The following is a 25,516-nucleotide window of genomic DNA, read 5'->3' on the forward strand; positions in this document are numbered from 1 at the left end:
CCAGTGTGAACTCCACAGACAGAAAGCTCTGAGCAGAGCCGGTACTAGATGAGTCATAACTGCAGACAATCCCGCAAGTGTAGCCACCACTGAAGCCAGCTTATTAGTCCTGAAATACATAAATTCTTTGTAACTGAAGCTCTGGAATGTCATGTCTTAAATTACATCCACCTGGGACTACATTCTGATGACCAATATGGGTAGATTACTGGAACTTGAAAACCTCACTTTTTTGGTAATTGACATTTAAACTATTTGAAGTTTCTCATTAAGGTCTCTTAACAAATTAACTGCAGATGTAGGAAGCAAAGTATATAGTACACAGAGAAGTGAAGTCACCTGAAAGCTTCAAATAACTGGCAGTATTTAAATGTATATTATAAGTACATTAAGGTGAGCATGAACTGGCCCCATAAGCTGCAGAGTTCCACCACGTTTTGTCTATTCCAATTAGGTTTCACAGCGCACTGTGAATGTAATTTAAGTAAAAGAGAAAGGCAAGGGGTTCAAATGACATGGGACTAACACTTAGGCCAGGTTATAGACTGAAAGGCTAACCTGATGGAGGCCGAAAGAGATTAAACATCTCCACTGGCTCCTTGTTGCCAACGGGATGTAAATTTGAAGTCAGTCCTGGGCTGGCCTGGGAATCCTTTCACAGTCTGGCCTCAACTTCCCCCACTCTCAACGTTATGCCCAGCCCCTGGGAATCCCATACTCCACAATTACCTGCTCATAACTCCCCTGCCGGGGCCTTGTGCACACAGTGCCCTCTGCCCAGAACACTCTTCCCTCTGCCATACTTTAAACTCTGTCCAGAGGGCAGTTTCCCTGGGAATGGTCCAGGTGCCCTCCAAAAGCCAGCCCCGCCTCTGTATTCCCACAGCATGTTGCAATGATCCCTGCTTCACCACAGGCCATGGCATCTTCGTTTCAGTCAACATTTACTCAGGATCTACCACAGGCCAAGGTACTGCACTGACCACTTGAAGACTAAGTCACAATAGTGGTGGAATTACTCCTCCCAGGTCTCTTGCACGCAGCCGGCCCCCTCACACCGCACACTTCTTAGAAAGCAGGCGAAAGGAGCCCGTATCTCACGCGAGATGCGCCAAAGCACCTTCTGGAACCTGGCACAGCAAAGATCCTCAGGAAATGTTCTTCCCTTTTCTCTTCTTAGGAGCTGCCTCAGTAATGCTCGGAGCCTGGGAGGCATGACTCCCGTTCTTGTCAGAAGAACATAGAAAGGAGGGACTGAATAACACAAAGATGTACCATAGGTGCCTCTTCATACCACTGGTATGTTTTAGAATTTTTTGTTACAAAAAAATTGTTCTAGGAAATATTTTTCCATTTACCTATGTAATACAATCAGTAGGTTCTGCAATAAATGGCTTGTCCTTACTAAGATAAAACCCAGATTTAAAAGTGTTTTTTAAAAAAGGGAAAATCACATCAAGTAGTAAACCATATGGTCGTGAAGTTTCTTATCCTTCATTAACAATAATCCCCCAAATTATTAACATGTTTACTAATCCCCCCAAACAAGTAATAATAAAATGCACCTGTGTCAACAGTCCTGTTTCCACCTTTGTAAATCACTTCCTCGGCCGAACCCTGGGCTCCTCAATTAGCACATTAAATGTTTGCGGAGCCTAAACGCTGCTAATCCCTGCTGGTCACTGGCTAGCTGCTAATGCTTAGTGGTTCCCACAGAAAAAAAATGTGTGGGGCCATACAAGGTCTCAGAGCCACGCCAGTTAGCAGTTTCCCCCAGGTTCCCAGAAGGGACAGGAGTGAGTAAACAGGGTGCCTGGTCCTCAAGGAGCTTACAGCCCGATGGACATCAAACGAACAGCACAATTCCCAAGTCGGGGACTCAGCCCAAAACAGGCCAAGGTGATGAACGAGCTCCAAGGGAGAAGGCATGAGAGCAGAGGAGCCCTTCCACACACTGGCCATAAGGAGGCAACAGAACTGAGCCTATGAGTTCACACTTTCTATCATGCCTCATTTCAGTAACAACCTGGAGTGTCTGGGGTGAAGGATGAGAGTTGGGGAAAAACCAAAACCAGAAAGAATTTCAAGATAAAAGTGAATGCTATTTTGGATCCCGCTAAGATGCCTCCACTGGGCTGGAAGACCATGATTTTCTTAAAATACAGCTTCCTGATGCTGAGCTGGTCCTGTGTTGAGGAAAGGCTGAGTGTTCAACAGGTGAGAAGTTCTGAAATAAAGAGAAAGTAGCTAGGACAGGGAACTGGCTAGGGAGGACCTTTAGACCACATGCACTCAGACTGGCCAAGCTCTCCGGGGAATACCTCAGTGCTGGGGTAAAGCCACATTCAGACATTGAGGTTTCCCGTCTGCCCACAACTCAGCTGCATAAACCAACAATGTAAACCAGTTGTACGGAAGATGCCCCGTTTATACTTTTGAAAACTCTTTTACAAAAGAGAGAATATTGAGGAATCTAAAAACAGCATTGGCCTATGTTCAAAAATTCAAGCCAAGAAGGAAACTTCAGATTTGATATCTTAAAATTAGCAGGAATGTTTAGACAAATCTATAATCTAGGAAAACATACATACACCCACACTCATGCATAAAAACTTTGCCTTTCCACCCTCTCATGTCAAATAGATAATTAGTGATGGATTCTGTTTACTGTGACCATATGATGATGCAGTCATTCAGGAATCATTTAATCAGTGCCGACTGTGTCAGGCACTGTGCTGGGCACAGGCATAAAGGGTGAACGTGGAGTTCCCAGCCCAGTGTGGGAGACCAAACATAACAGGGAGATGCACACGTTCGTGGCTGGTGACAAACAGTAAGTGTGATGAAGAGCGGGGTGCTGTGAGGGAGGGAAAAGGCAGGGACGGGAGGACATGCTTCAGGTGGTCACCCCTGCTCCAAAGACACGGCCTTTAGGTATCTAGCTGATGTTGCTTTTTACATCCACTGTTTACTGGTGTTCTTATGAACTACATACACGCCATATCTAGCATTCAATGCATCATCTCATCATTTAATTTTTTTTTTTTTTTTGAGACAGAGTCTCGCTCTGTTGCCCAGGCGGGAGTGCAGTGGCGTGATCTCAGCTCACTGCAACCTCCACCTCCCTGGTTAAAGCGATTCTCCTGCCTCAGCCTCCTGAGTAGCTGGGATTACAGGTGCGCACCACCACACCCGGCTAATTTTTTGTATTTTTAGTAGAGACAGGGTTTCACCGTGTTAGCCAGGATGGTCTTGATCTCCTGACCTCGTGATCTGCCCATGTCAGCCTCCGAAAGTGCTGGGATTACAGGCATGAGCCACCGCGCCCAGCTTATCTCATAATTTACTTCTAGATGGACCTTGGATCTGAATCCCCTGAGCCTCAAAGCCCACGGTCTCTGGAACTAAGAGAAGTGTTAAAAAAAATAATAATAAATAATAAATAAAAGCCCATGGGTGTTTGCCTTCCCTGCTTGAGGGAACAGAAGAAGGCCAATGACACTCGGTAAGTGGACTGTGTGAGGAGAATGGAAAGCAGTGACAGAAAGAGGTAGGAGTGGAAGATCACACGCTCCTCGGAGTCCAAGGGGAGGGCCAGGGTTTATCATAAATGCAATGGGAAGGATGTGAAGCAGAGAAGTGAAATTAGCCAATTTGCGCATTTAAAAATGATTTGGAGGAAACCGCGAGATACAACTTCACACCCACTAGGATGGCTGCAATAAAAACAACGGAAAATAGCAAGTGTTGGTGAGGATGTGAAGAAATCAGAACCCTTGTGCATTTCTGGTGGAATATAAAATGGTGCAGCCACTGTGGAAAACAATTTGGTGGTTCCTCAAAAAGTTAAACATAGAATTACCATATGGCACAGCAGTTCCTAGGTATAAACCCAAAGGAACTGAAAACAAATACCTGTACATGAATGTTCACAGCAGCACTAGTCACAATCGCCAAAAAGTAGAAACAGCCCAAATGTCCATCAACTGACAAATTTTAAAAATGAGTCAGGTGTGGTGGTGAGTGCCTGCAGTCCTAGCTACTTGGAAGGCTGAGGCAGGAGGAATCACTCAAGCCCAGGAGTCCAAGGCTACAGTGAGCTATGATCATGCCACTACACTCCAGTCTGGGTGACAGTGCCACTATACTCCAAACTGGATGACAGAGCTACATCCTGTCTCTGAAAAATTTGATCTAATTTAAAAAATAAAATGTAGTACTATATCCATACAAAGGAACTGGTAAATGCATAGACAGAAGATAGACCGGTGGTTGCCAGGGGTTGAGGAGAGGAGGGAATGGGGAATGACTGCTCAATGGATACAGAGTTTTCCTTTAGGGTGATGAAAATGTTTTGAAACTAGATGGAGGTGCCGGTTGTACAACATTGTGAATGTACTAAAATACTCTTGAATAGTACACTTAAATATTGCTTGGAGGGGTACCTGTAGATGTAAACAATCCTTTTTCACAGTGGTCCAGATGACAGATGACCACTAGGGTAGGGGCAATGGAGACAAAAAGAAAAGGACAGATCCAAGAGATATTTTTGGAACCAACAGGTCTAGATGATAGAACGTACATCTCAATACATGCTGGCAGCACGTAACATGAGAGGCAATGAGGGAACTCAGCCCATTAGATGGTCATTCCAAGAGTTCAAACCTGAATCTAGAACAGTGGATGGGTATGCAGAATAATGGCCCCCAAAGATGTCCATGTCCTTATACCCAGTATCTATTGATATGTCAGGTTACATGGCAAAGTGGAATGAAGGTCGCTAATCATCTCACCCTGAGTTGAGGCGATTGGCCTGGGTTATCCAGGTGGGGCCAATGTAATCACAAGGGTTCTTCTAAGTGGAAGAGGGCAGCAGAAGCAACAGAACCCGAGATGGCAGCAGTGGGGAGAAGAATTCAGTCCACTGGGGCTGACTTTGAAGATGGATAAGGAGCCATGAGCCAGAGAATGTGGGCAGCCTCCAGAAGCTGGAACAGGCAAACAAACGAATCACCCCTAGAACTGCCAGAAAGAAGGCTCTCCATCCCTGTAAACACCTTGGTTTTAGCCCACAAAACCTAGGTCAGACTTCCAACCTGGAGAAGCATAAGCTAACAAATCTGTGTTAACTTAACCAGGGGAGTCCAATTTTTTTGGCTTCCCCGGCCCACACTGGAAGAATTGTCTTGGGCCACATATAAAATCCACTAACAACAGCTGATAAGCTAAGGAAAAAAAAAATCGTCAAAAAATCTCATAATGTTTTAAGAAAGCTCACAAATTTGTGTTGGGTCATATTCAAAGCCATCCCGGGTCACATGTGGCCCACAGGCTGCAGGGACAAGCTTAATTTAAACCATGATGTTTGCAATAATCTATTACAACAGCAATAGGAAACTAATACAATGAAAAAGAGTTGGCACCTGAAGGGGAAAATCAACGGGCCTGGCAACAGATGGGGTATGGGTGGGAGAGGAGAGGAGGCATCAAAGACAACTGGGAGTTCTGCATCTCAATGACCTTAACACAGGGAAGGGTGGCAAAAGTCAGCAGAGAGGTTAGAGCTCTCGGGGATGAGACAGATGGCTGGCTGAGGTGTCCAGGGAAGGCTTCCAGGAGGAAGTGGCGCTGATGACTCAAGAGTATGGGGCATGGTGAGTGGCGCATGTGGGCCACAGGTAAGCGGCCTGGGGGAAATGGAAAGATAGAAGGATGGGTGAGGAGGTGTGTACATGCCACGCTAAGGGGCCTGGACTTTATGCGACAGGTAATCGGAGATCATTGGGAAATTTATGCTGTCCGAGGGGGTGGGCACCATGATCAGAGTACAGCGTTAGGAAGCTTAAAAAGTGTATTTATGTGTTAAGAGGTGGGGAGAAGAGGTTTAACGGTAAGGATTCTCCCAATCCCCTGGTGCAGGCATGTCACCAGCTTACCTGGTAAGTCCCTGACGTTTTGCAGGACAGCTAGACACTGATGCAAATGCACAGATTGGACCTTTGTCCAGAGGACATGAGGGGTGGCAGAGACACTCCAAGCCTCTCCTATACCCATATTCTCCTCCTAGTAGAGGAGAAATTCTCTTGCCTGGCTGACTCTTTTGCAGTTAAGGTGTCTGCAGAAGACATTTCTTTCTCTTTCTTTCTTTCTTTCTTTTTTTTTTTTGAGACGGAGTCTTGCTGTCGCCCAGGCTGGAGTGCAATGGTAGGATCTCAGTCACTGCAACCTCTGCTTCCAGGTTCAAGTGATTCTCCTGCCTCAGCCTCCTGAGTAGCTGGGATTAGAGGTGCGTGACCACCACGCTCGGCTAATTTTTGTATTTTTAGTAGAGACGGGGTTTCACCATGTTGTGCCAGGTTGGTCTCGAACTCCTGACCTCGTGATCCACCCATCTTGGCCTCCCAAAGTGCTGGGATTACAGGCATGAGCCACTACGCCCAGTGAAGGCATTTCTTAAAAGGTGCAGCACTTGGGAAGGGCTACACATCTGACATGAGCACTGCTTGTTTTCTTGGGCTCACTGGTCATCCCTGGGTGGACTGCTGGCTGCTGGGCTCTAGAACAGGCAGGCCCCACGAGAGCACTGTGGTCCAGGCTCTGGGCATTTACAAGCCAGCTTGAGGGTACCAAGTGAGCAGGGAACCCAAATGGAGCAGGAAAAAACTGAAAGAAGTGAGATGTAGGCAGAAATCAGGTACCCACTTCTGAGTCAAAATCCGACTAAAATTGAGGATATCTACCTTCTCTTACCCCGGAGTTCTTTTAGGTTCTGCATCTCAGTACACCTGAATTATTTTAGAATCCTAACCCCTTGGCGCTGTGCTGTGTCCATCATAAGTCACCGGAACAAAGTGCCTGGTAACACTCCCTGCTACAGGGAGAGACACGATGAGGCCGCCGCCCCTTCTGAGGACCTAAAGGGTCAACAACACACGACCAAAAAAATCTCCCTTAATGGCAGGAGCAGGCGGTAAAACCTATTGAGTGCAGGCTGTACCCATAAGTTTGGGGGAGGCAGAGCTTTTATCTTCAATCTCTGGTCAAATTGAGCTCAAATGGACCAAAATAACTTAGAGCTCAAAAAGCTATATATTTTATATTTCTGAATTCCCCAATGTCATCTTACTTGAGGGCAACAATTCCTTTCTAGACTGTGGAATGTCAACTAGCAGGAAGAAACTTGTCCATCCTCCTTTTGATGGGTGAGAAAAATAAGGCACAATCTAGACAAGGGCCAACTGCAGGTCAGCATTGGACTTGAACCCCAGAGGATCTATCCAGGAGCTTCCTGCCTATAGCAGAGAGTTAGTAACTTGATTTTAAACTTGTTTTTGACAACTGCAAGAAAAACTTAAAAGAGCACCTGAGGATATTAAAACAATTCTGATTTTTAGGAGCTAGAATAAGTTTCTACCTTAATATGAATTAAAAATATTTTCCTAAAAGTAGAAACCACCTGTTTCAGTCTGTTTATGCTGCTATTTTAAAAAGTATCACATACTGGGCTAATTTATAAACAACAGAAACTTGCTTCCCACAGTTCTGGAGACTGGGGAATCCAAGATCAAGGTGCCAGCCTTGGTGTCTACGGAGGGCTGCTCTCTGCTTCCAATATGGCGCCCTGTTGCTGTGTCCTCACATGGTGGAAGGTGGAAGGGCAAGACTGGAAAACTCTCTCTGAAGCCTCTTTCCAATGGTACTAACCCATTCATGAGGCCCAGCCCTCATGACTTAACCACTTCCTACAAGGCCCCACTTCTTAATACCACCGCAATGGGAATTAAGTTTCAACATGAATTTTGGAGGGGATACCACATTCAAACCATAGTACTACCCAGGAGTGATCTGTGACTGGCTAGTATAATTCAAAGAAACTTAAACATCACATTTCTGTGCTCCACATAGAACATGCACTAACAATAGCCAAAAGGTGGCAGTGACCCAAATGTCCATCAACAGATGGATGAATAAAATATGGAATATGCACACAATAGATTATTCAGCCTTAAAAATGAATGAAAATCAGATACCTGCTATAACATGGATGCACTTTGGAAGATATTATGCTGAGTGAAATAAGCCAAACACAAAAGGATAAATATGTGATTCCATGTATGTGAAGTAACTAGAGTAGTCAAATTCACAGTGAAAATAATGAGAACGGTGGTTACCAGGGGCTGGGTAGCGGGGAAGGGAACAGGGAGTTAGTGTTTAATGTGCACAGGGTTTCAGTTTGGGAAGATAAAAAAGTTCTGAAGATGGGTGGTGGTGACGGCTGTACAACAGTGTGAATGTACTTAATGCCACTAAACTGTACACTTAAAGATAGTTAAAATGGGCCGGGTGTGGTGGCTCACGCCTGTAATCCCAGCACTTTGGGAGGCCGAGACGGGTAGATCACCTGAGGTCAGGAGTTCGAAACCAGCCTGGCCAACATGGTGAAACCCCGTCTCTGCTAAAACTACAACAAATTAGCTGGGTGTGGTGGCGGGCACCTGTAATCTCAGCTAGTTGGGAGGCTGAGGCAGCAGAATTGCTTGAACCCGGGAGGCGGAGGTTGCAGTGAGCCAAGATTGCACCACTGCACTCCAGCCTGGGGGACAGAGCAAGACTCCATCTCAAAAAAAAAAAAAAAAAAGTTAAACTGGTAATTTTGTTATGTATAATTTACCATAATAAAGAAAAAAATCCACTAAATCTTTAGAAACACTCAAAATATTTCATTTCCTAAATCTCTTCTTTTTTCCTTCTACAAATTTATATCAGGCACTGCCAAGGATTGTTTTAGGTTCTGGATATATAATAGCAATGGAATAAACCAAGTTCCTGCTCTCATGACTATCTGGGGGCTGGGGTAGGGTACAGGCAGACAATAAACAAATAAGCATGTGATATGTCTGGTGGAAATGGGGCAACAGGAAAAAATGAAAACAGCAGCAAGGGGACAGGGGGTAGTACAGAGGCTGGTAAGGGGGTGGAGACTCTGTTGTACAGGGTGGTCAAGGAAGACCTCCCTGATCTGTCACATCTAAGACACAAAGGGACAGTGCTTCAGGCTGACACAGCCCAGAAGAGGAGGCCGGTGAGGCTGCAACAGGCTAGGGAGAGAGGAGGTCATAAAGAGGGCTGGAGCGCAGAGCTACTTCTTCAGTTTCTCATAAACTTTTAAAGGGACCGTTTATAGGTCAGTATAGAAATATTTCCTCTACCATCCATGTGTCTTTCATTTGCCTTAAAATGAACAGAAAAAACAACTCTTACATCTTCGGAAAGAGGCATTTGTGAGGGCAGCCTGCAGACTGCAGAAACTGCGTGCATCTCCCATTGCTAGAGCACCCTCCAGTGCCTCACTACGAAAACAGCACTTGGCATGGGGTTTTCTGTTTGTTGTTTTCATTTCCTAAACTTTTGTTTTTGGCCACAGAATGTGGGCATATCAACCTTCTCCCAAAGAATACTGTGAGATTGAGTAAGAAGACAAGTCAAGTGTATGCTTTCAAACAAGCCTGCACTACTTCCAAAGTGGTATGAAATATATGTGTGCAATGATGTTTTTAATGACCATATAAACTTTCAAAAGGTCCACAGAGAGGCCCTCATTAGGAAAAAAAAGTGTCAAATTTTAGCAATGTAGAACTGTGAGTTAAACAGTGAACACAGTCTTCCACTAACCTAAGACCCTCATTTTACTGGGGTGGGGGGCAACGGGACAATGAAGTAGCAAGTATTGTCTTTTACACTTTTCAATATTTGGGGTTCTGAATATCAATACTGAAAAGTGTCCTGCAAATACAGACACCAGGGTCATTCTTCCTTCTCATTTAGACACAGTGAGGAGAAACAGTTAAGACAGACTTGCCCACCCAAGTACTCTCTTAAAATAGAATCCTTACTTTCTAGGGAAACTTTCATTCCCTTGTTATTATTATTATTATTGAGACAGAGTCTCACTCTGTCACCCAGGCTGGAGTGCAGTGGTGTGATCTTGGCTCACTGCAACCTTTGCCTCCTGGGTTCAAGCAATTCTCCTGCCTCAGCCTCCTGAGCAGCTGGGACTGCAGGCATGCACAACCACACCATGCTAATTTTTGTATTTTTAGTAGAGATGGGGTTTCACCATGCTGGCCAGGCTGGTCTTGAACTTCTGACCTCAAGCGATCTGTCTACCTTGGTCTCTCAAAAGTGCTGGAATTACAGGTGTGAGCCACCAATGCCCGGGCCATTCCTTTATTATTAAATAGAGCACTTCTGCCAATCTCAAAGACCTAACTAAGAGAAAGATGTTAACATGTGGTGTAGTTCAAAAGAGGTTCATGGCCATGTACAGAAACACCCATGGGCGGGTCCAGTGTGACAGCCAAGGCTGTTGTGGTAGCCAACAGGCCTTTTTAGGTCTGGTGCTGCCAGTCAGGTGACCTGCGTGACAGTCTGTGCCTACTTCAGTGTGCATGGGTCTCCTAATGCAAGGAAATGGGAGAGATGAGCCTCCAAGAGGCATACACCATCCAGGGATGTATCGACACACCCTTGTGGAGGGTGATTTGTCAGCAAGCATCAAAAGGCTTCAAATGTCTGTACTCAGCAAGTTCACATATAGAAATTTACCTCCAAATACTTAAGTAAGGGTATCCACAGAGATTTGGGGATAGGAACATTTTTCTCTGCATTTCCCAAGAAAACCTGGAAACAGACTTAATGAACAACTGTGGTTATACACATACAAATATATACGTGATAGAGTCATGTGGGACAATAGTGAACATCATCACCACTCCTAAATTAGGTTAACATCCTTAAATGTAAACAAAACGTAAAAACAGCTGGGTGTGGTAGCACATGCCTACAGTCCCAGCTACTAGACAGACTGAGGAAGAAGGGCTACTGGCGCCCAGGATGTTAAGGCTGCAGTGAGCTATAATAACACCTGTAAATAGCCACTGCATTCCAGTCTGGGCAACATAGCTGCACCAGTCTTTAAAAAAAAAAAAAAGCCAGCACGGTGGTTCACACCTATAATCCCAGCACTTTGGGAGACTGAGGCAGGCAGATCACGAGGTCAGTAGTTCAAGACCAGCCTGACCAACATGGTGAAACCCCATCTCTACTAAAAATAAGAAAAATAAAAAAATTAGCCATGCATGGTGGTGTCCGCCTGTAATTCCAGCTACTTAGGAGGCTGAGGCAGGAGGAGCACTTGAACCCAGGAGGCAGAGGTTGCAGTGAGCTGAAACTGTGCCACTGCACTCCAGCCTGAGCGACAGAGCGAGACTCCGTTTCAAAATAAACAACAACAAAAAATCAAAGCAGCAAAATTAACAGCTATTCTAAACCTAGTTTATGGTGGAGAGGATGGGGTGAGAAAGGAAGGAAGTAAGGAAAGAAGGAGGGAATGAATCTCAAGTCTGCATCATTCAGGTGCGTTATTTAATTGATAAGCTATAACACATTCAAGCAGCAACATGAAATAAATTAAACCTGTTTGAATTACAATGGATTTAAATTCATACCCAAGTGACCTATATGAAAACACAAATATTATTTCCTTGATATCTTCCTTATTGTCTAATAAAATTCTAACCCTCACAGGATCACGAGCAATGTGTGGGATTAATGAGCAATGTGTAACAGCGGAACACAGCTCCAGCTGCACTCAGGGTAGGAAAAATGTTGTTTTTATAATTAACAACTTTTTATATGTTAAAAAAGTCAATTAAACCTCCCCAAGGAGCCCAGCTTGCTTTTCCCAGCCTTCTTAGAAACCTGCATTCCTAAAATTTCAGCCACGAGCACCTATGGGCTTCCTCACAGGGAATCACACATAAAATGGCAACTCCTACAGAGTGGCCACCACCACATTTAGTTAGGAAACTGTGTGACCGAAGGCTGTTTTCAGAAAGTATATCAGCCAGACCGTGGCTGTTCCGAAGCTATCACTGGAGACTGCTGAGACTGACTGGTGTCAGCTGCCCTGAGGGCACTCCCTATGGATATGGGTCATGTCTTGGGACAGGCTCACCCAGCCATGTGTGTCCTCACCTTTGAGGCTTCAGGTGTGCCTCCTGAGAACGTGCCACCTGCAGATACCCTGTTATTAGCAACTAACTACCATGAAGTATTTCTAGACGAATGAAGCACTCGTGTCACGCAAACATTCTGCGGAATTCGGGCACTAAGGAGAGCTCCTTGCAAGGACAGAGTCTTCACAGCAGCCACAGTTACTCAGTCAAGTCGGATCAAGCATGTGGCATGAAACTGTCCTCAACTTCCCTCTGGATCCATGGGACAGAGAGAGGGAGGGAGTGATCTCTGCAGTAAAGAGTTGATCTTCAGTTCCCAGTCTCCCCCTGACTCCTTGGCCTCTCCCACAGAAAGCATGTGGGTGACCCAGTTTCCTCTAGATGGCCCTGGTTCACGGTAAAACTCTACCACAGGATAACAGTATGTAGAAGCATGAGCGCCACACAGCTGCAACAGAGCCAGAGGCCAAGGTGAGTCCGTTCAGTAGGCACAGCACAGCTGAATTGTTGGCAGAGACCTCCCTCGCAGCTACACCTGCCCTGGCAGGTGCAGCACCCAATTCGGGCCCAGCCACCACAGCCAGTTCTTGCTCACCAGTTTGGCTGCTGCCCACTGGATTTTGCTCAGGGAAATCTGATTTCCCACCAATTCCACTGTCCAGTCCAGGCATGTCCCTACCCCTAGGCTACTCCCGGTCTGCACACTGCATACAACTGCCTTCCTGGTGTTGCCTGCTCCCTCCAGGTCTCCTTTTTCTCTTCAGCCCCACTCTTGGCAGCGGCCGTTCTTTCTCCATCAAAGCATTCTGAACACTCTCTCTCCATTCTAGAATGGAGGCCATTCCAGAAGACTGTTGCTCCAGTTCTTGAACCTGAGGTCTACCATCTTAGACCACTGGTCTTTTTATTCTTTCTCCCAGCTTCTGTCAATTCCCTTTCTTCTGGGCTCTGTATCCTGCCCTGCACTCATCCCCTCCAACTCCATCCTCCTCCGTGTTCCTAATAAGTACCCGTCTTCATCCACAGCCCTTTACTTCTCTACCTCTGTGGTGAATGGCCATCCTGGTTTGCTGGGATCTAAGGGGTTTCTGGGAACATAGGACATTCCATGCTAAAACCAGGACAGTCCCAGGTGACCGAGAGGATTGGTCCCTTTACCTCCCAGGGCCATTTAAAATGACCTTCTGCTTCACAATCCAAAATATCATTTTTGTTTACACATCCCCTTTCTCACCATGCATTTGGGCAACTGAAGTCAACTTCTAATGATACCGATAAACATTTTAAAATATCTAACACTTCACATTGGCCTTTTAATGCCAGTTCAAGTAGCAAAGAATACACATTCATCCTGACTCTGAGTTAGTTCTTTGCAATGTGATTATTTTTCCATTTCTCCGTCATGTTTACCCTGCCTCCTTTTCAGTCAGGTTTCTCCCCTTTCTCGCTCACTGCTTCCATTCTTCTCTGCCTTTCTCTCCCCATCGCTCCCTCTTCTCCCACCTCCGTCCTCCCTTTGGGTCCCTTCCCTTCCTTTTTCCCTTAGTGGCCTCACAGCAGTACAGAGGGACAATAGTGGTTGTCACGGTAACCTCAGGAGGCTTCAAAGATGAAGCCAACCCTACAAAAGGCCTATTGGGACCCTGACAGGTAACCCCATCCAGGCCCCTCGGCCACTTTCCATGGCCCCTGTTTCTTCACACACTGTCCCCTTCCTGTTGACCCAGAGTCTCAGGTACTTAGCTTGCAGTTGTCGCCGCTCTAAATTGTCTTCAATTTTTTTTTTTTTTTTAATCAGATTCCTCTCCACCATGGCACTGCAAAATGTGAAGTATCTTCCTGGCACATTCCTTGGCTGCTACCACTGAACACATACAGCCAGGGAGCCCTTTTTCTTTTGGAGTCTTACTACTGAATACTTTAGAAAACAGAGGATCAACGTAAGACATTAAAAGAGATGATAGGTACCAGAAATCTTGCAAAATTTGCTAGAGGGAATTAAAACACTCCTTAGAGGAAATTTTATTATTATTATTATTATTACTATTTTTAATAGAGCCTTGCTCTGTCACCCAGGCTGGACTGCAGCAGTATGATCACAGCTCACTGGAACCCCAAATCCCCAGGCTCAAGGAATCCTCCCACCTCAGTATCCCAAGTGGCTAGGATCACAGGCACAAGCCACCACATCCAGCTAATGTTTAAAAAATTTTTGTGGAGACAGCATCTATGTTGCCCAAGCTGGACTTGAACTCCTGGCCAAAAGTGATCCTTCTACCTCAGCCTCCCAAAGTGCTGGGATCGTAGACATGAGCCACCAAGCATGGCTGAAAAGTAATTACTGAGTGCTTATATTTAGAAAGTAGACCCCGGATGGGTGCAGTGGTTCACATCTGTAATCCCAGCACTTTCGGAGGCCGAGGTAGGGGGACTGCTTGAATCCAGGAGTTTGAGACCAGCCCAGGCAACGTGGGGAAACTTCATCTCTCCAAAAATACAAAAATTAGCCAGACATGGTGGCTAATGCCTGTAGTCTCAGCTACTTGGGAGGCTGAGGAAGGAGGATTGTTTCAGCCTAGAATATGGAGGTTGCAGTGAGCCAAGATTGCATCATTGCACTCCAGCCTGGGTGACAGAGCGAGACCTTGTCTCAAAAAAAAAGTAGAAAGGTCTAAAATTAATAATTTAAATTTCCACCTTAAAAAACTAAAGGGCAAATTAAACCCAAAGTAAGCTGAACGTAGGAAATAATAAAGATGAGACTGAAATCAATGAAATAGAAAACAGAAAAAAAAAAATAGAGAAAAATAGATAAAATCAAAAGATGGTTCTTTAAGAAAAGCAATACAACTCGAGCCAGACTGATGAAATAAAAAACAGAGAAAAAAGAATTACAAATATCAGGGATGAAAGAGGACACATCACTACAGATGACACGAACAGTAAGGAGATGACAGACTAGAGGCAGGGGTAAGAATTAATTGCAAATGGACTCCAGAGAATTTGGGGGGGGTGATAGAAATTTGGATGGGGGCCTAAAACTGGATTGTAGTGATGGGCCTATAAACTTATTAGAAATTACTTAATCATATACTAACAAAGGGTGAATTGTGTGGTACATACCTTTGTAGGGATGTAAGAAAAAGGATAAGGACTCAGCATGAACAACTCTAGGCACGTGAATGTGACAACTTAGATGAAATGTACATAGTCCTTCAAAGATACAAACTACCAAAGCTTACTCAAGAAGAACTAGATAATCTGAATAGCAATATGTCTATTAAATAAACTAAATTTGTAGTTTAACACTTTTTCCACAAAGAAAACTGCAGGTGCAAACATATACAGGCAAAATCTTACCAAATTTACACAAACTGTTCCAGGAAATAGAAGCGGGAACTCTCCAACACATCCTGGGACCGTCACCATCCTAACACCAAACCCAGACCAAGGCAATATCAGAAAACTACAGGCTAATATTCCTTATGAACATAGATACAAATAATGTTAACAAAATTTTAGCAAATGCAATCCAAACAATACATCACGATCACTGGGGTTTATTCCAGGAATGCAATGGTCAGCTTAACGTTTAAAAAGTCAATCACTGTAATTCACCAAATTAACGCACTGAAGAAGAAAAGCCTTATGATCAACACAACAGATGCAAAAAAAAAAAAAAATTATAAATTCAAATCCATTCTTGATCAAAACTCCATGCAGGCTGACTTCAGCAAAAACTACAGAAAAAGGACCTCTGAAAATCCCATCCTCCATAAAATCAATGAGAATATTGGCAAAAATGGTCGGAATCAGCTTTTTCAGAATTCTAGAAATTAAAGACTTGCAGCAATATAGGGATCATTTATTCAAGAAAAATGGATAAATCTCAGGAAGAACAGCAATTGTCGTGGGGGTTTAGTTGACACTATCCGTTTTCCCCAGTTCTATGGTAGACTTAAAAATCAACAGCCCCCATCACAGTGAAAACCAGCAGCACGGCAGCCACTAGAAGGGGGAAAGCCCCATTTCTGGAAAATGTCACTATTTGACCTGTCTTGTGATTCCTTGACAGACCCTACTTGCAAAACTGTCTTTATTTGACCTGACTCAGAGCTTGCACAGTAGGAACAGTATTTTCCCGGAGGGCATTTGTCCAAACAATCAGAAGTACTTATTTAACATCACAGCTACTTGAGATGGAAGGTAACAGGGCAAACCACCAGCTAACCAAAACACTTAAAAGCTAAAAATGGAGAACGCAATATCCATATAGAACTCTGAAAAGTTGTGACATGTTCCTGAGACTCTAGGAGGCCACACACACGTGCAAGGCTGTATATCTGCTAAGGAAAGACCTTAAGAGATCATGTCTAGCTAACCTTCAATCTCTGTGTAAGAAGGAAGTGGAAGCAGGGGCAGAGTAGCAAACTGTGGCTGAATGTTGAAGACATGTCCTGACACACACAGAGTCCCTCAGCAAAGACTAGGAGACTTACTGCTTCCAGGAATTTAAGGAAATCTTTGTCTAATTGTTAGACTACTAAGCTAACCAAGCAGAGACCGCAGTGGTCACACATGACAAAGAACACAATGCAGAATTAGTTTATTAAAGTCACTAAGCAAACAACAACAAAAAACCATGGGAAAAGGGAGAAATCTGAGTTCCAGAGTTGCCCCATTATATTACTTAAAATGTCCAGTTTTCAAAAGAAATATACAAGACATGCAAAGAAACAAGAAAGTACGACCCATACGCAGAGGAAGAAAGTAGCCAGTACAAACTGTTCCTGAGGAAGTCCAGATGCTGGACTTACTAGTTAAATCATCTATTTAAAGTATGTTCAGAAAACTAAAGGAAACTATGCATAAAGAACTGAAGGAGGCCAGGTGCAGTCGTTCATGCCTAGAATCTCACTGCTTTGGAGGCCAAGGCAAGAGAATCATTTGAACCCAGGAGTTCAAGACCACCCTGGGCAACACTGCAAGACTCTGTCTCTTCAAAAAATTTAAAAATTAGCTGGGCATAGTGGTGTGTGCCTGTAGTCCCAGCTACTGGGGAGGCTGAGGCAGGAGGATCACTTGAGCCCAGAAGCTGCAGGCTGCAGTGAGCTATGATCGCACTACTGTACTCCAGCCTGGAGACTCTGTCTCTAAGAGAAAGAAAGAAAAAAGAGAACTAAAGGAAAGTATGAGAATGATGTTTCAGTACACAGAGAATATCAATGAAGAGATAGAAAGTACAGAAAAGGGACAGGCATGGTGGCTCATGCCTGTAATCCCAATACTATGAGCGACAGAGGCAGGCAGATTGCTTGAGCCCAGTTCGAGACCACCCTGAGCAACATGGCGAAACCCTGTCTCTACAAAAAAACATAAACAATTAGCCAGGTGCATGGGTGCACACCTGTAGTCCCAGCTATGTGGGAGGCTGAGGTGGGAGGATGGCTTGAGCCCAGGAGGCAGAGGTTGTAGTGAGCCGAGACAGCACCACTGCACTCCAGCCTTGGTGACAGAATCAGACTCAGTCTCCAAAAAGAAAGAAGTTCTGGATTAAAATGAAAATGATTTGAGCTGGACAAGGGAGGAATCAGCAAACCTAAAGACAGGTTGGCCGGGCGCAGTGGCTCACACCTGTAATCCCAGCACTTTGGGAGGCCAAGGCAGGCGGATCACGAGGTCAGAAGATCAAGACCATCCTGGCCAACATGGTGAAACCCCATCTCTACTAAAAATACAAAAATTGCTGGGCGTGGTGGCACGTGCCTGTAATCCCAGCTACTCGGGAGGCCGGAGCAGGAGAATCGCTTGAACCAGGGAGTCAGAGGTTGCAGTGAGCCAAGATGGCGCCACTGAACTCCAGCCTGGTGACAGACTGAGACTCCATCTCAAAAAAAAAAAAAAAAAAAAAAAAAAAACCTGGTCAATTGACATTGTCCAGCCTGAGGAACTGAAAGAAAACTGAACAGTCTCAAAGACCTATAGGGTTCTATCAACTACACCAACATACATGCAATGGGAGCCTCAGAAAGAGAAGAGAGGGATAAGAAAGCAGACTTTTTTGAGAGAACAATAGCCAAAAACTTCCCAAATTTGATGTATACACATCCAAGAAGCTCAACAAATTCCCAAGAGGATAAACTCAAACAGATTCACACACACCACAATAAAACCACTAAAAGACCAAGACAAAGAGAAAATCTTGCAAGCAAAAAGAGAGAGATTCATCACTTACATAGAACCCTAATAAGATTAAAGTCTGAATTCTCATTAGAATACTGGAGGCAAGAAGACAGTGAGATAATACACTTTAAAAGGCTCAAAAGAAAAAAAAATGCCAATCAAGAATCCTATATCCAGCGGGTAGGCATGTCGAGAACGGAGCCAGTGTGCTAAGGCGGGTGAAGAGCACTGTGAATTAACCCCCAGTGCTGGCGTGGGGACTGTGCTTGCTCACCGGACCCGCTACTGAACAGTCCACAGAGGCTGGTCCCCTCAAAAGGAGCCAGAAAAGGACCCTTCTGGACCAGCCTGGATACATTGCCTGAGCTGCTCCTCTGGGGCCAGAGGTGACTCCCACAGCCAGGGCCCTGTGCCAGAGGCAGTGGAGGAAATGGAAAAGTGGGATGCATACGATTAGGTGGGTCCTCCCATAGGTGGGTGACTAAAGAGGCACAATGCAAGAAGACGTAAGAAGTTCAGACTTGGCCGGGCACGGTGGCTCACGCCTGTAATCCCAACACTCCGGGAGGCCGAGGCGGGCGGATCACCTGAGGTCAGGAGCCCGAGACCAGCCTGGCCAACATGGTGAAACCTCGTCTCTACTAAAAATACAAAAATTAGCCAGGCGTGGTGGCGGACGCCCTATAATTCCAGCTACTCGGGAGGCTGCGGCAGGAGAATCGCTTGAATCCGGGAGGCGGAGGTTGCAGTCAGCTGAGATGGCACCATCGCACTCCAGCCTGGGCGACAAAAGCTAAACTCCGTCTCAAAAAAAAAAAAAAAAAAGAAGAAGAAGAAGAAGTTCCAGACCACCAGGCTGGCTGTAGTGGCTCACGCCTGTAATCCCAGTCTTTGGGAGGCTGAGCGGGGTGGATCCTTTGAGGTCAGGAGTTCGAGAATAGCCTAGTCACCATGGCCCCTGTCTCTACTAAAAATACAAAAATTAGCCGGGGGTGGTGGTGCACACCTGTAATGCCAGCCACTCAGGAGGCTGAGGCATGAGAATCGTGGAGGTGGAGGTTGCAGTAAGCCGAGATTGCACCACTGCACTACAGCCTAGGTGACACAGCGAGACTCTGTCTCAAAATATAAAAATAAAAATGAAAGAAAGAAGAAAGAAAGAAAGAAAAGAAAAGAAAGAAAGAAAAGTTTCAGACCAGGCGCCATAGACTCAGTGTTTGAACCAAACTCTCATTACTGGTCATAGGGCTTTGACAATCCTTAACCTTTCTGACCCTGTTTTTCATCTTTATAAACATGACAACCAACTTCTTCACATGCTGGTCAAGGGAAACAAATGAGACCATGTATGTGCACGTACCTAGGCGATGGGCAAGTGCTAGACCAGCGGTTCTCAGAGTGTGGTCCAAAGACGCCTAAGGGGGTCCCTGAGACCCGCTGAGAGTGTCTGCTTGGTCCTCCCTTTCCCAACTAATATCTGCATCTGCAGGAGCCCAGCATTTCTTTCAAATACTTCCTCCAAAACAGCTGATATGAGACTCCAGCTGTCCTTTATTAAACCAAAGAAATTTTCAAAAATATAAAAACCATGAGCCAATCTTCTCACTTTTGAGAATATTTTCATTAAAGTGTTATTTGTATTAAAAGTTAATGGGTTTGTTATTAAGTGAATATTTTTTAAATTTCTGGTTTAATTCCTCATACCACAAAAATCAATAGATATAAGCAAAAGCTTTCGGGGTCCTCAAATTATTTTTAGACGTGTAAACGGGTCGAGACCAAACCGTTTGGGAACCGCTGTGTTAAACGAACCGCAGGTGTTCTTCACCAGGCGAGCCGCCTCTCAGAGATAAAGATTGGCGCGTTCACGTTTGCCATTTGTGGCAGGCAGACAGTTTTGTCCCTTGGGGCTGAGTCCAGGTAACTCGACTATATGTACCCATTTTCCGGGTGCAACAAGGGCCCACCCACAGGAAGGCGCGGGCGGCAGCGACCTTGGACCAGGTCGAGCCAGCGCGAGGGAGGCGCATGGTGCTCCCGTCCGGCTGGGTTCCCATGAGGGATTGGGGAAGCCGCGCCCGGCCCGCGGGGTTGCAACGGGAGCCGACCCGCTGCAAGCCGGGCCGGGAAGGCGGGGAATGGGAACCTGCACTCACAGCCTCAGCAGCGCCGCCGCCGCCGCTCCGCGCGCCGCCCTCCGCAGTAGACGTAGCGCCATCTTCCCGAAGCGCGCGCCCCGCCCTTTGCCTTTAGCCACGCCCACCCCACTTTCCACTCCCCCACGGCTACATCCCCGTCCCAGTCCCCGCCTCGCTCTGTTTTCGCCCCGCCCCGCCCCCCCGCCCCCCCGCCCCCCCGCCCCCCCGCCCCCCCGCCTCCCCCGCTCCCCCCGCCCCCCCAACCCCCCCGCCCCCCCCCGCCCCCCCAGCCGCCAGCCACGTTCTCCTTCCTCCCAGCACCCGCTCCGCCCCGCGGCCAGTCCCGAGGTCACCTGCCCCTCCCGGCCAGGGCTCAGGCCCTTCGTCCCCGCTGTCATGGGGGACAGAGCAGAGGATCTGAATGGATGGCTCCTCTTTGAGGGGCGTCTCTGTTGACCGAATCCAACTCTCCCTGAGCTTCTGAGTTTTTGAGGCAACTGTTGACAGACTGCGTTTTCCCAGCCAGAAGAGCCAACATTTCTAGGGATTTCTTTGCAGTTTTTGTTGTTAAAATACCGCCTAACACTTTGTGAGCCCCACCACGTTCATATCTTGGTTAGCAATTAATCTAGAGTGGTCAAAGAGAATACAGGAAGGTTGCATCCTGGAACACACATGCTTGCAATAGGTCAGAGCAGCTGTTGGCACTCTCTCGGCAGGGAAACTGGCAGCAGCTCTTTATTCTGCCCCCTGCAGTCGTTCTGCAGCGGTGAGAACGCCGAGGCGTTAAAACAGGCTGGGCCCTGCACCTGCCTCTTCTTTCACCTTCCCTGATCCAGCCGGCCTCCACCTGCCGGTCATCACCTGCCCGAGTCCGTGTTACCCCTTAACCATGTCTTTTCCTTCGCACTCAGCATGTTTCTTTTTCAGCTGTGACTCCGTTCCATTCATGCTCTAAACTTACACCTGAAACCGTTTCTAAGAACCTTCCAGTGGAAACTGACTTGTGCTCTTGGATGCAAAAAGTGGCCGTTTCAACAAACAAAAGCCTGTTCAGCCAGAGTGGGTTCCAAGATTTGGAAAAGTCCAGGTGCCTGGGAACATGGATGCTAAACTTCTGCTGAGCCTAAGAATTATTGTTATATTCGATACCAACAGGAGAGACTGCTCAACCCCTTTGTGCCCTCCCCCAGCTCCCACGCCTGCTCCACCTCAGGCCTCTCCTGTCTACTTAAATTTGGTAATTTTCTTGTCACCACCTTAGTCCCAGCCAGTGCCCAGCCCAGCCATACTGAAAACTAAGGCAAAGGCAATTTCAGTAACACCAATCCTGTCTTTAATGAAAATTTTGATATTTTGTTCATAATGGGATTTTTCCATTATCTTGGTTTTTAGTTTAGAATATTACTTTTTTTTTTTTTTTTTTTTTTGAGACAGAGTCTTGCTCTGTCGCCCAGGCTGGAGCGCAGTGGCACGATCTCGGCTCACACACTGTAACCTCCACTTCCTAGGTTCAAGCAATTCTCATCCCTCAGCCTCCCGAGTAGCTGGGACTGCAGGCAAATGCCAACATGCCCAGCTAATTGTTTTGTATTTTTAGTAGAGATAGGGTTTCACCATGTTGGCCAGGCTGGTCTCAAACTCATGGCCTCAAGTGATCCATCCACCTCAGCCTCCCAAAGTGCTGGGCTTACAGGCATAAGCTACCACGCCAGGCCAATATTACTTATCTTAATTACTGAGACTTCTCCTTAAATTTTGCCTCCCAGGCTGGTGCTGCACTCGCCTCACTCAAGTCTGCTTCTAGCCATCATCATCCTTTACCTGGATTATTTCAAAGCCTCCTTGCTCCCATTCTTCCCTCCTACAATCACCCCTTTGCCATACAACCCAGCTGACCTTTTAAAAGCATAGCACAGCTCCTAGTTCCAAAGTTGACTTGCTGTGTGACTTTGGTCAAGTTTCTGAAGCTCTCTGTTTCCTCATCTATAGAATGGGGGTATAAATACCTCATCACCTCATAGGGTTGTTGTCATGATAGACTGAGTTTACACATACATAGAAAGAGAGTGCACACTTAAAATCTAAACAAGTTCTCAGTAGTGTTAACTATTCCTCATTATTATTGTTATTGCATCACTTCCCTTCTTAAAACCCATTGGTGGCTTTAGAATAAAATCTGAATTCTTCTCCATGACCCTTAAAGCCTCACATGGTCTGGCCCCTGCCAGCCTCTCCAATTTATCTCCAGCCCCACTCATCTTCTGTCTGTGTTTTCTAAGTCCACGAGGCTCTCTCCCACCGTGGGGCCTTCACACATGCTGTTCCTCATCCCCAGAATGCTCATGGCTACACCTGCTCATCCTCCAGGACCTTCAGCCTACGTGCCACCTCTTCACAGGGGCCTGTGCTAATAACCTAAAGATCCCCCATGGCTGTCACAGTGCCTGGTCATCTCCACCACAATATCGATATATGAGTTTGTGAATTTATTAGGTTGGTGCAAAAATAATTGTGGTTTTTGCCACTCAAAGTAACGGAAAGAACAATTTCACCTTCTATGTATTGAATACCTGCCAGGTATGAGTCACTGAGCTAGGTGCTGGGAGCACAGCAGTGACAAGACGTACAAGGTCTCTGCTCTCAAAAAACTTACAGAATTGAAAGTAATGGCAAAAACCACAATTACTTTTGCAACAACCTGATACTTCTTTATTGTGTCTTTCCCCAGCAGTTCTCAGAGGGTGGGTTGGGATGGGATGACTAACCATCTATCAGGTGGGGTTTGGGATGCGGTGTTGTCATTTAGGGGGCAGGGCTAGTGATGTGCTGGGCAGCCCCCTTGGGAGAAAGGCTGTTGTTGTCTTAATTTAGAAACACCTTCTGTAGGATGAGACCATAACTTCTTTGAGAGCAGGGACCTTATATTTCTTGTCGCTGCTGTACCCCCAGCACCTGCTCAGTGACACATACCTGGCAGGTATTCAATACATATAAGATGGTGGCTCATGCCTGTAATCCCAGCACTTTTGGAGGCAAGGCGGGCAGATCACCTGAGGTTAGGAGTTCAAGACCAGCCTGGCCAACATGGTGAAACCCTGTCTCTATTAAAAATATAAAAATTAGCTGGGTGTGGTGGCGGGCACCTGTATTCCCAGCTGCTCAGGAGGCTGAGGCATGAGAATTGCTTGAACCTGGGAGGCAGAGGTTGCAGTGAGCTGAGATCGCACCACTGCACTCCAGCCTGGGTGACAGAGCGAGACTTCATCTCAAAAAAAGAAAAAAACAAAACAAAACAACACAAAAATATATATATATATATGATGAAAATGTTCTACCAGCCTCATTACAGTTGAAAATTGCTATGTAACTAGTTATCCTTATTTAAAAGGCCTCGGATCTAAAGTAGGTCTTGCTATTACTTATTTGCTAATTGGTTCAATTTCAGATTCTGCTGGAAGGAACTGTAGCTGTGCCCATTCTCACTAACAATGGTATGGGGTTATTGAGTTTCTTCAAAAGATTACTGACTCATGCGTTTTGCTAATCTGTAGGTAGGTTAATGACTGTTTCCTAATGCTAGTACATGTTAAAATAAAGCTTTATTAACTTTACATAGCATGTGGGTGTCTGGAGGACACATGTATTCGTCCGTTTCCACACTGCTATAAAGAACTGACTAAGACTGGGTAATTTAAAAAGGAAAGAGCTTTAATTGACTCACAGTTCAGCATAGCTGGGGAAGCCACAGGAAACTTACGATCATGGTGGAAGGTGAAGGGGACGCAAGGCACCTTCTTCTCAAGGTGGCAGGAAGAAGAATGAACACAGGAGGAACTACCAAACTTACTGAGTGAGTTCTCCGATCTCGTGAGAACTCACTCACTATCACAAGAACAGCACGGGGAAAGCTGCCCCCATGACTCAGTGACCTCCACCTCGTCTCTCCCTTGATACGTGGGGATTTGGGGGATTATGGGGATTACATTTCAAGATGAGATTTTGGATGGGGATACAGCCAAACCATATCAACATATTTCCAAATATAATAGAGAAAGGGATCCAGAATTCCTTCTTCAGGGCAGTCAAATCTGTCTTTACTCACAGCCTCCAAAACTGAAAAGAAAAGAAAAGTACCAATTTTCCAAGTGCATTAAGAGAGCATATGAAATTTAGTAGGGTGAATAATTTCGAGATTCACTATCCTGTTGAGTTGAGCAGTCTGGAGGAATAGGCACTTGGCAGAGACGTGGGAAAGAAGGATGGGGCGGGAGCATACTAGGGATAGGGAGCAGCCCCTTATGCTCTAGAGGTTTGATGTTTCTAGCCCACCCATTCTAGGTTTATGGGCGAGGCCCCTGTAATAAAATACAAACTAACAAAAGAAAAACATGAATGTATTTAATGTAAATTTTACGTGACATGGAAGCCTTCTTATGAAAATGAAGACCCAAAGAAAAAGTGAAACGCATACTTTTTCATGCTTAGGTTTAATGAAGAATGGACAGTTGTGGAGAAATGTGATTGGAGGGCAAAAGAATCTGATCTAATGGTGATAACCTGGAAGAAACTTAGCAAGGCATGTTTGCTCAGGCTCTTCTCTGTGTCTTCACAGATAAGGGTGTTCCTTTCCTCCACCTAAAGGTGGGGGAGGCACTTATCCAGTGAGAATCTTTTTTTTTTTTTTTTTTTTTTGAGACGGAGTCTTGCTGTGTCGCCCAGGCTGGAGTGCAGTGGCCGGATCTCAGTTCATTGCAAGCTCTGCCTCCCGGGTTTTTACGCCATTCTCCTGCCTCAGCCTCCCGAGTAGCTGGGACTACAGGCGCCCACCACCTCGCCCGGCTAGTTTTTTTTTTTTTGTATTTTTTAGTAGAGACGGGGTTTCACCGTGTTAGCCAGGATGGTCTCGAACTCCTGACGTCGTGATCCGCCCGTCTCGGCCTCCCAAAGTGCTGGGATTACAGGCTTGAGCCACCGCGCCCGGCCTCCAGTGAGAATCTTATAACAACCAGGCACGGTGGCTCACACCTGTAATCCCAGCACTTTGGGAGGCTGAGGCAGGCGGATTACCTGAGGTCAGGAGTTCAAGACCAGCCTGGCCAACATGGCGAAACCCCCTGTCTACTAAAAATACAAAAAAATTAGCTGGGCGTGGTGGTGTACCCCTGTAATTCCAGC

At 45.8% G+C, this 25,516-nt stretch overlaps 1 protein-coding gene across 5 annotated transcripts in view; it reads right to left on the minus strand.

Annotated features, from left to right (window-relative positions):
* Positions 1-20,429, minus strand: part of LOC105477862 (citramalyl-CoA lyase) — a 313,469-nt gene extending 293,040 nt beyond the window's left edge. For all 5 annotated transcript variants that reach the window (XR_011614622.1, XM_071081078.1, XM_011734752.3 and 2 more), the window contains exon 1: positions 20,357-20,429. Coding sequence is in view for 4 of the 5 variants with exons in the window: in XM_071081078.1 (XP_070937179.1) it covers positions 20,357-20,418 (62 nt within the window). In the remaining variant the exon portion in view is untranslated. The remainder of the gene's footprint in view (positions 1-20,356) is intronic.
* Between the last annotated feature and the right edge of the window lie 5,087 nt (positions 20,430-25,516).

Source organism: Macaca nemestrina, chromosome 16 (assembly GCF_043159975.1).
Source record: "Macaca nemestrina isolate mMacNem1 chromosome 16, mMacNem.hap1, whole genome shotgun sequence".
NCBI classification, from domain to species: Eukaryota; Metazoa; Chordata; class Mammalia; order Primates; family Cercopithecidae; genus Macaca; species Macaca nemestrina.